The sequence below is a fragment of the Etheostoma cragini genome, chromosome 7 (genome assembly GCF_013103735.1).
Source record: "Etheostoma cragini isolate CJK2018 chromosome 7, CSU_Ecrag_1.0, whole genome shotgun sequence".
Classification (NCBI taxonomy): domain Eukaryota; kingdom Metazoa; phylum Chordata; class Actinopteri; order Perciformes; family Percidae; genus Etheostoma; species Etheostoma cragini.
Window position 1 is genome coordinate 19,908,027 of NC_048413.1, and position 11,045 is coordinate 19,919,071.

The following is an 11,045-nucleotide window of genomic DNA, read 5'->3' on the forward strand; positions in this document are numbered from 1 at the left end:
AATAATATGATTAGAAATGTGGTTTTGTGATATTTTAAAGACCTGTAGTGTTTTTACATCAGAAGAACCATTTGGCATCTTTGTTTTGGTCCAGCAATGACAGAGTAAATGACATCATGTTTTATTAGCAAAGCCTACTACAAAAATATTCTATAACAAAAAGTTAATTTCATCTTTATAATAGATCCACCCAGCTTCACTGTTTCTGTTCTTATCAAAAGTGCAGAAGTAGATTTTGCTTAACCTGCTGCCCCCTTAGATGTAAAATAGAAAAAGCAAAGACAGAACTTGGTCTACGAACCAAGTTACCAAAGCATCAAGGCCCATATTGTCATATATCACATCTTGGACTCAATAATACAGCTTGTAATTCAGTTCCAGTATTGTATAGTAGAATAGTTAACATTTTGGTGATACTTTTCTTTCAGAGGACTCACCAATGAAGAATTGCATTGTTGGAGGTAAAATGAAGGGGGCAGCATTGGTGAATATGGGACCATGGTGCCCTGGAATGATCCAGTGTGAGTGTACTGTGTGTGTATGTATGTATGTATGTATGTATGTATGTGAGTGCATGCATGTCTCCTATCCAAAATAGTAGTTGGTGGGGACGAATGGCATTTTGCTGACAATGGCGGGAACTGCTTTTTTCCTGACCTCGACCTGGATGGCTGTTCCGTGCTTAGCAAATGCCGCATCCACGTAACCCATGGCAACGTTCTTTTTTAGGCAGGGAGAGGGGCAGCCGCTGGTCACCTCACCTAAACAAAGAGGCAAAGAATAGGTCATACCTTAGAAATCTTTGTCTGTCACCCTTACTGAACACATCTTCAGAGATAGAAAAAAAATAGCGAGCCAGCATAAAAACATTTGGTAGATTCTTTAAGTTATCCTATTCTATGGTTCAGGTTTACTTCCTGAGCAGCACAGTGACTCATTAATTTGCTAAATTTTTGTCTGCTTACACTTTACATTCATTCACTCGTTCAGTCATTCAACCACTGAATGCTACGACTGGCGGGCAACGTGAAAATAAAGATTAAATTCAATGTTGATATAGCTCACGATTTGGCTTATGCATACAAAACAACATATAAGAATATGTTACAAAAACTAGAATTAATTTAATTGATATTCATCACATTGATATGGTATTCATGAAAATGAATACAGAAGTACTACAGCTCTCTCATGTCCACCATATCCACCGTGTTTGTTTTCTGACCTATGACCTTCCCATCAGGGCCCAGTATGGGTGTGTGTTGTCGGACAGGGGGCCCGGTAGACACCAGACCGACTCTTTTCTTGGCTGTCTTAGCTTTGATCTGAGGTACAATGATGTCAGCGCCGGGGAAATCCTTGGTCTGACGCCGACGCTTTCCTGTGTATGAGAAGACAAAGCAATAGAGTTAATATGCAGAACAGATTGCACTGTAAATTCAAAACAAAGCTCTAAATGCTTCACTATGTCCACCAGCTGGTCGCTAATTGTGTCTGTCTTCCGTTTGGTGTTGAGCAGGTAGTGTACTGTGGGTTTTTAGAGCCTTTCCACTGGAAACAGCTGACTGCTGTGACTGGAAATAACACTATGAGAGTGCTTAGAGTAAAACCAGAGCATTAAAGTTGTGGTCCAGACAGCTATAATGTGAGCTGTAACTTGCTAAAATGAAGCACTTTTAAGCCGAGGGGATATACAGCTTTGGGAGATAATTCTCTGTAGGTTCAACGCCTCTCACGTTACACACTGTCAATCAATACATTGTTATCAATATGATTAAATACAATTACTACAAATATTTTGTAATGAACACTAAAAACTTGCCAATGGTCCAGACTAGAGTGCCCTCCACAGGCGTGGTGGTCTCATCTATGTCGTTGCCATAGAGACAAAGACCCGCCTCCAGCCGCAGACTGTCCCTGGCGCCCAGACCGGCTAGCTTCACCTCGCCGTTAGCCAGCAGCTTCTCTGTCAGCTCCACTACTCTGGACTGATTGACTGAGATCTGGGACACAAAGTCACAGACAGATTGTAGCGCTGGGTCTCCATCCAAGGAGCTTTAATGGAAATGAAGAACTGGAAACAGAGTTTTAACTCATCCATATTGAAATGAAAGTCTGCCGTTGGAGGGGGAAAGTATTTTATAAGGTTTATTAGTACTGAACAGATGATGGATACAAGTAATGACATAGTGATAATCATTCTACTGTATTTTGTATATAATTACCTAATATGTTGAGGAAGTCTATTTATCTACTTCAGCATTTAAAGAATTAGCATCTTCTTTTACAGACGTCTAAAGGTGCTGGGAATAAAAACCGAGTAAGTCAAAGGAGTTTTAGCACTATGATAAAGATGAGGTCATGCGAAAGAAAAAAGCCTGATAAAGAGAAGAAAACGTTTTATTAAAACGTTTATTAAAAAACATTTATTTAACCATTAATCTGGAATCAGCCTGCAGGTTTCTCACAAATAGAATATTGGATAAGTTGATGATAAGTGAATGGTGTTAAGAAGCAAAATATCACCATGTTTAATGAGAAAACTAAATGGAGCTGAACGCAGTACTGTGGCTTGAGGTCTGTGTGTTAAATGACATTGCGCATTAAATGCATGGGGCGTTTAAATCAGAGTCCACTATCAGATACAAAGAAACACTCGCTTTTCTTTTTAGAGAAATAAAGTTATTTCGGTTGTGAGAATAATGGCACCCAGGAGAAGCAAAAGATATGTATACACAAAATATTGTTATTGCTTATTAGCCAGTGGCTGGGCTCTGTGGATGGCAGTGGCTGTCTATTGGTCTGGATGTGTGTCTTTGGTCCCTCCGTTTAGTCCAGACTGAAATCTCACTAAATATTGTACGGATTGCCGTCGAATTTTGCACAGATCCTTGTGGTGGTATCCAAACGGATGAATCCCACTGAATGTGGTGATCCCCTAACTTTTCCTCTAGTGCAACCATGAGGATCATGTCTGTGATCCTGAGAGATACTTCTCAGAGTGAAATTCAATAGACACTAGAGCACGACCAAAATATCAGCATTGCGATTTTAGGCATTTCCCAAACTATCTGTATTGGCATTTCTAAAAGCCGATAAAAAGAAATAAATAAAAATAATTTCTTCATTTCTAATGACAAAATAAATGATTATAAAATGAATATTTAATGAAAACGGACAGTCATCCATGTTATGAGTGTTGACGTTGCATAGTTTGTCCACCAGAGGGCACTCTACAACTTCCGTGTTGGCAACATTGAATTTTTGTTTTTGTTATTGCATTTTTGTTCAAAAGGATTTTAAGGTATCGGATTTTTAAATAACCAAATATTTGTATCGGTATCAGCCTTAAAAATCCTTTATCGGTCGGGCTCTAGAAGACAACTTTGTGGGGGGTAAAAATCTACAAATCTGAGAAAGTAGCAAAGTAGAGAAAGAGAGATGCTGACCTCCACACCGTCCTCTCCAGTGTATCCACAGCGAGTGACCCTGCAGCCAGGAATACCAAATACAGTGGCCAAGGTGGAGGTCATAAACGTCAGCTTACTGAGGTCCTCTTTCAGCCCCTCCTGGAGCACCTGAGACATGGATGGACCTAACAACACACAACTCAACTGATAAACTATCAACATAAACTATGACACCGAGAGTCCTACACAGTGGATGTGAAATAGCCATTGAACAAAGGATTCAGTGAGGAGCAAAAAAAAAAAACTGATATAATATAAATAAATATGTTGATAATTAATAAATGAAAAAAGAAGGGAGATCAAGATAGAGGGAGGAAAACGAGAAGAAAGGCAGAAGAATGACGGGGTAACATGCTGGAGAAAAATAGAGGGTGGAAGAAAAGAATGAAGTAAGGAAGAATAGTTGACCTTGTAGAGCAATCAGCGCTTCATCAAGAAACTCCAGATCCACATCAAAACCTGCAGCTTTGAACTCTGCCAGTCTGGCCTATAGGACACACAAACACACACACACACACACACAGACACACAGACACACACAAACACACACACACGTCAGACACTCTATAGAGTCTACCAAACGTCAGACCTATCGGACTGCACTCGCTCTCTGTCTGCATTTACCTTCATATGAGCAGAGTCCTTGTCGGCGCAGCCAGCGTTGGAGACTACGTAGAGGTAGCCCTGGTCTGTCTTTGTCACAATGAGGTCATCAATAATCCCTCCTTTCTCAGAGGTGAAGAGGGACAATGTACCCTGGTCAGGATGGGGTGACAAAAACATAAGTGGGTGACCATGTTATCTAGTGCAATGGCTCGTTCACAATAAATGTGTCTGAGATGATCCAATCATATGAAATATTATTTCTGTAAATGTATCAGTATTTGTTTTAAATAACCAAAATGGGGGGACTAAAGTCTTTTTGTAGCAGAAAACCTTTGAATTCCCTTTCAGAGAGAAACAAATCGAGTACTGGACCAACATTCATCAGGTCGCCATAAACACTCAAATGAATGCTCATGTATCTGCTGAATGTTTAAATACCAACTGGTAGCTAATAAGTTCCCCATATCAACTTAAAATATTATATTATGTCTATAAAAGCTGATAAACAAAATAGTTCTTGCAGGTTGGACATGAAACAATTCTTCATCTCACCTGGTTGTCCTTGAGTTCTGCAATATCTGCAACTACTAGAGACTCCATGAATTTCACCCTGTCTTTGCCGTGGACTTTGGTCTGACAAAAAAGAAATGCATGGGTACATTTAAACACAGCAATGTCAAATTATTTTCTGGTGGATCAAAATCAATGAAATTGACAAAGTGCTGTTTGTTTTACAATGATGATGTGTGTCTATGAACCTGATATGTTAGATTGTATATGTGTATTTGCTTACCTGTGTTCAGCAGTGTACTGTATGTATTTGTTTATGTGTCCGTTTACACTCGTCTCACCTGCAGCATGTGGCTGACATCGAAGATGGAGCAGTGCTCTCTGGTGTGCATGTGTGAGACGATGTGACTGTCTTTGTACTGGACAGGCAAACTCCAGCCTGCAAACCCCACCATCTTCCCCCCGTGCTCCCTGTGGAAGTCAAATAGCGGAGTCTTCTTCATGTCAGCCTGAGGGGGGGGGAATTTTGATATATTAATTATAATACTAAATAGTTAAAATTATGTATCTTAAAAGGTGCTGCAATTAGTGAATATCTTCACAATGTTTAAATTGTCAGTGATGTTTCTACAGATACTTTAAAGGTGGTCTGAGTGATGTCACGTGGGTTTTAGGCTACAACATATGTTGTCACATATGGCAAATGTCTCCTCACTACTGTCCCCAGAACACACTGTAAAAATGCGGTCTCTGTAGACAGCCCAGGGTCTAAAAACGGCAGCAAAAACAAACTGTGCCCACCTGCACCACAAAGCATACACCAACGGTGTTCCAGCCAGTAACCAACTGGAAGGATTTGAATTTCAATAACAAGTAACGTCACCCAACATTGCTTAGAGCACCTTTAAAATTTGATTGTTAGCCTATATGGTATTTTTAAATGTAATAACAATCCAACCACTGTAACATGTTGCAGGATGCTTATACTTGTCAAATGATAGAACAATAGGTCGGTAATTACTATGCTGCCGTGTTCCGTTCTTTCTGCCCGGCTATCTGACCCTTGAACCAGCCAGCCAAGAGGGTTATGTCCATGGGGGTTATTATCAGTGCAGCAGCAGAATTGCATTATGGGGCAGAGTGTGTCAGCACTTTACATAACACTTTATTGTTTTTATAAAACTGTTCAAGTCCAAACTCCGATATTAATTTTAATGAACAAAGGAGAGGTGGTCTTTATGGTTGTAACACACACACACACACACACACACACACACACACACACACAATCTGTGTAAAGTCACAATTCAAAGCCCCACATTGAGTAAGCAGAGATCATGCAGACAGACAGTACTGTGGAGTCAGTCACTCGTGGTTTTAATAAAATCACGTTGTCCAGCTCAGTGAAGTGAAGCAGGCAGAGGGAGACAGTCCGCTGGGACAGATGTGCATTATGTCTGCATGAACTGACCGCCGCTGTGAGAGTGATACACTTCGATGTCATTCTTGTAATATGCAGTAACACTAAAAGAACCAGGGATTAATTATGAGGTTTTCTGGGGGGACTTTCAAATGATAGCAAAAATAGCTCCAACGTTGACACCACAAACACTCACTGTATACTGGAACCTTGATTTTTTTTGCAACCTAAATTTGAAATATGGAATGCAGGAAATTTGAAATCTGGAATAAAGCATATACTGATAACAATTAACACGTTATATGTCTAAACCCTGTATTGAAGAGTTTAACAGTGACATCTTATAACACTAGAGGGCCACAAATACTGTAACATAATCAGTATTGGAATATTGTACTGATAACATGAGCTATACACACTTAAAAAGTAAGAATGTTTAATGATTCAACACTTTGTACGACACGTACGTCATCATCACGTCAAAAAAGTGGTTCAGCTGCGTTAACCAAAGAAATGCACAAACACTTTGGATAAGTTTTAGCGATAGAAGTCTGCCGTGCAGCGACACTTCGCGGTCCACTTACATCTGCACTTGAAGCTTGTCTCTTCCCTGCACATCCAGCTCCGACGGCCCGGAGGAACCCGTCCCTGGAAGTCCGCAGCCTGAGCCCCGAACCCCCGAAACCAACCAGCAAGCGAGCCCACATCGTGCCACCTGAGTCCCCGCTAAACTCTCTCTCTCTCTCACACACACACACACACATACACACACGCCTTACGGGTAACACTTCCGTTGTGTGGCTAAACTACGGAGCACACTCTGGAATTCCTGCTCTTCTAGCAAAAACACAAAAAGCGGCAGCGATTGGAGGGAGGCGCTAAGACTTGTGGGAGATGTAGTTGATGGGTCTGTTTGCCCTGCAAGAGTGCACTCACCTTTTGATGATTCGCGCCTCGTCTTATCAAACAAAGATGAGATATTCAATTGTTCTTAAGTTGACAGATGCAAAAAAGTTAGCAGGCTATCTCAGTTACACCCCACCATACTGTTTTCTCCTTTTGAGGGAAGTGGCTGTCAATGGGTCAACAGAGGCAAAACAACTGTCATCTTTTTTATCTCAATAGCTAATTTACAACATAAATTACTGTTTTTGCACCATTTACACAATTGAGAAGTGACAGAAAACATTATGGCCTACACCTTAAATTGCTGAGCCAACAGGGGCTTCACACACTATATGGACCAGTGATGTAGTGGAGGCTAAACGCACGTAAACGCCGTTTATGCACCTCTCAAAATTCTGAAATGGCGTTTACCCACCTCCAAAGTGCGTTTATCCAACTCTGAATAGCCTATTGTCCCAATGCCATTCTAGATTAAGCTTATATTGTTTTAGTTTCATATTGTTCATTATTAGTTTCATAGGTTGTTAAAGGCGGTTTTCCACTGCGTGGTATCTACTCGCCTCGCCTTGGCTCTACTTGCTTTTTTGGGTTTTCCATTACGAAAAAAAGTCCCTGGGACCTGCTACCAGGTACTTTTTATAGTACTACCTCAGTCGAGGTTCCAAGCGAGCTGAGGCGAGCCCAAAAGGTGACGTGGGAACCTGCAGACTGCTGGTTGGTCGGAGAATCGTCACTTATCACTGCGTTTAAAAGTCACACTGTGCTACATTAGGCTACATGTCTCATGTAGTTAATGATGAATGGGTTTTAAAAATGGATATCCGTCATTTTTTTAAGCGCCGCCAAGACAGCAGCCCTCCTCCTGATGCCAGCAAACGGTCTCGAAAAGAAGCCCAAAGTGAGTGAGCTCGGAAAACAGTACTCAACTTAATGTTTTTGAGGTTAGTTTGGTTAATGGCAGATTCATGCCACTGACTCAAAAAGCCACGGCAGTGATTAGGTTAGCCTACCCCTTTCAGACATGAAGTTGCAGGTCACCCAGCTACCTTTTCCCATTAGTGAAATTCAGGATATATTGTCGGATAAATAACTGGATGTTATTTTATGCATTCCGTGGCCACTGAAAGTTAGTGACAAGAAGCTCCCTTTGCTAGTCAGCTAGCTAACTCGTTGTCTCTCTAGCTGTTTGCAGTTTCGCGGGTACGCTAAACGTTTCTATGGTAACAGCGAGTTGTACCAATCAGAAACGTTGCTGTTACGCATAGGATTGTGGGTAATGTAGGTTTTCTACGTAAGATAGTGGATAATTGTTTCTCTTATAATGTTAAAAGGTTGTTATCATACAGACTTCAAGCTTCATCAGGAGCAGAAACTGGGCCAGTCTACCTGGGATGGTTTATACATTACGTCTGATAATCTAAATTCATATTGAGAAAATCAATGGGGTTTTTAATATATATATATACTGTAATCACCAACTATTTTGATAATTGATTAGTTGGTTAAAACAAAAGAAAAAGGTCTTTGATTCCAGATGTGAATATTTTACACAATTTTTGTTGTCTCTGTTTTGTCATTTAGTAAACTTTATAGATTTCAACCATATAATTCCTTCTTGAGTCTTTTTAACAAGAACTTCAATCAATGTATGAATTGAATACTGATTGCGTGACCTACGAGGGAACAACCAGTGATAAAAGACAACCTATAGCAATGTCATCAGAATACACCGGTAGGCCGTGGCCCACCTTATCGGTGATCGCGTCGTGGTCCACCTGATCATAGAATTTATAGTTTACCCACCTCTTTTTTTACCACTACACCCCTGGTATGGACTTTAAAAAACAAAGTACTGTGAATAGAAAACAATGGTGTCCTTTACCAGCATTCATGTATAATATTAAAGCAGGTAGTACCAGACCAAAAGTCTCCATTATTGTCATTGTACATTTTTCAGTTACAAATTTTACCGTAATATATTAAATAGGAAATTGTATGTTTAGGAGTTGGATTTTGCCAATTGCTCTATTCTTACTTATCCAACGGGAATTAAGACATTTAATCTCTTCACCTGACTGTGTACCCAAAAGTTTGTCCATGAGTGAGTATTTGAGTGTGTGTGTTTATCCCTATGTACCCCATCATGCCCTCCACCCTGATCATTGAGTCATCCTTTGGCCTGAGAAATTAATAATAACCCATGCCTCTGCAGCTATTTTTGGCCTTGAGGGCCTGCAGGGTTGGGCTCACATGCATGTTTGAAGGGGGGTAATAGGCCTGCAAAGACTGTTTCTCTCTCTCTCTCTCTCTCTCTCTCTCTCTCTCTCTGTCTGTCTATAGCTTGCTCTACCTCTCTCGCAGGGCAGCAAGGGTGGGCTAAATCAGAACATAGACACACAAACATACTTTGTAGGTGGGGGGTGGCCTGCAGTTGCTCAGTGACACACACCCGCAGGACTCTGAGGCAAAACCTGGAGGTTCCCTTTTGCTTTCATACATCAAGGATTTTACTGGCAACACTTACTCGTTTGTTGGGTTTTCATCTGAGTTCCAGTTGGATTACTTTAGTCATTGTGTGGCTCCTGCGTGGATACTAAATGTATCGCATTGCTGCTCCCGTGGGTGCTGTTTTGGTAATCGGGTGTCTGAGTGTGAGGAGGCTGCGTGAACAAGAAGAGCGACAGATTGAAGAACAAACACGCAAACACACATAAAACCCAACACAGCTCTTGTTTGTGATGACAGACGGTAAGTGGGAACAGAAGGGAACCGTTTTCTCCACACCTATTTTATATAACAAAACAGACCTGATTTGGTTACACTGGATTTTGTCTTGAGTAAATCAGGTATCCATTCAAATCATTCAGTTATTAGACAGGAGCCTGTTCTGTCCTTTGGTCCTTGATTTGCATTCCAGCAACATTGGGCCTTTATGGGATTGACAACCAGCTCTGTTAATAGCTCAGATAAATCCGCTATTCACGTCTCCTGTTTGTTTAGTCTTGAAATAGAAAAAAATATGTTTTCCTGCCCTCTCACATGATACCCCCTTACATGCTGGCCTACAGCTCTATTTTTGTTTTAACCACAGAATATCTTCTAATTGAGCCTCTAACTTGCGCAGGTGTTTGGTCTCTTGTCTTGTATCGGTCTATGCGTGCGTCTGTTTTAATGTGTTTGTTTTTTTTATCTCCCTCCCTCCCTTTTTTCCTCTGTTTTTTTTTAATTTATTTTTTTGGCTTTGGCACACGTTTTCCGTCTCAGTGTATTGTTTGTAAGGGTTTGTCACTGTTTGTGTTTCTTAAATAAATAAAAATAATAATAGTAAAAAATGTGATCAAAAAAATCTTCTAATTCGCTCTCTCCTTTCTCTTCCAATTTCAGAACCAACCCATCCTCATCTTTAATAATTACCAACATGTTTGTGATTTAGATGAGATGAAAAGAGATCCAAATAGAACAAACAATTCAATGTATTAATTATGCAAGTACATAAACCACCTTTATGAAGCAGGCAAGACAAACTTAGAACTTAGAGTGCTTTTCACAGATCTAACTTTGTATTATCAACAAAAAAAGATCAATCACAAAATCCCTAAATTTTCTTTGCATCTCAGTCTTAGAAGGAAAAAATAGCAGTAACAAAGAAATTATTTTGTGTGTAGCTGACATTACAATTACAAACTGGTCAAAAGCCAGTTATGTTGTTGAGAGCTCAATTCCCTCATACACCATCTTAGTGGATCTCTTTTTCTATGAAGTTGCCTTGCATGGCCTTTGAAAGATAGCACACCTTTAGGAAGATTGTACACCTTCCAGATATATTCACTGGAGAGTCGTTGACTAGTAGAGTGTCACCTGGCAGTCTAATCCTTTATCTGTCGCTCAAGAGGAGGCGAGATGTCGAGGCCTCCATCCTCCCAGACCACCCCTCAGTTCTACAGGGTCAGCGACAGAGATCTCACCGAGATCGAGCTGCATTCGGTGGACTCTATCAACGATCTCCACCGAACACACCCCGAACACAGCCACAAAGGTACACACACACACACACCCCGAACACAGCCACAAAGGTACACGCACGCACACACACACACATTCACACCCCAAACACAGCCACAAAGGTACACACA

At 40.7% G+C, this 11,045-nt stretch overlaps 2 protein-coding genes across 3 annotated transcripts in view; one reads left to right on the top strand and one right to left on the bottom strand.

Moving 5' to 3' along the window:
* Positions 1 to 417: 417 nt before the first annotated feature.
* Positions 418 to 6,869, bottom strand: amt (aminomethyltransferase). The gene is made up of 9 exons (XM_034876921.1): positions 6,591 to 6,869; positions 4,928 to 5,095; positions 4,629 to 4,709; positions 4,095 to 4,226; positions 3,879 to 3,957; positions 3,450 to 3,595; positions 1,823 to 2,003; positions 1,226 to 1,381; positions 418 to 761 (listed from the first exon to the last, which is right to left on the bottom strand). The coding sequence occupies exons 1-9, from the start codon at positions 6,768 to 6,770 to the stop codon at positions 586 to 588; spliced, it is 1,299 nt and encodes a 432-aa protein (XP_034732812.1). The 5' UTR covers positions 6,771 to 6,869; the 3' UTR covers positions 418 to 585.
* Positions 6,870 to 9,244: 2,375 nt separating this feature from the next.
* Positions 9,245 to 11,045, top strand: part of si:dkey-20d21.12 (uncharacterized protein LOC556245 homolog) — an 18,516-nt gene continuing 16,715 nt past the window's right edge. For both annotated transcript variants that reach the window (XR_004657310.1, XM_034876934.1), the window contains exons 1-2: positions 9,245 to 9,660; positions 10,297 to 10,948. Coding sequence is in view for 1 of the 2 variants with exons in the window: in XM_034876934.1 (XP_034732825.1) it covers positions 10,813 to 10,948 (136 nt within the window). In the remaining variant the exon portion in view is untranslated. The remainder of the gene's footprint in view (positions 9,661 to 10,296; positions 10,949 to 11,045) is intronic.

What these genes read in the sequence shown, in the direction of transcription:
- amt (XM_034876921.1), bottom strand. Translation starts at nt 6,770, where the DNA reads ATGTGTGTGTGTGTGTGTGAGAGAGAGAGAGAGTTTAGCGGGGACTCA. An exon ending in CAGAACTCAAGGACAACCAG is followed by an intron (nt 4,227 to 4,628) that starts GTGAGATGAAGA and finishes CATCCTGACCAG; the next exon opens with GGTACATTGTCCCTCTTCAC. An exon ending in CCCTGATGGGAAGGTCATAG is followed by an intron (nt 762 to 1,225) that starts GTCAGAAAACAA and finishes CTCTTTGTTTAG; the next exon opens with GTGAGGTGACCAGCGGCTGC.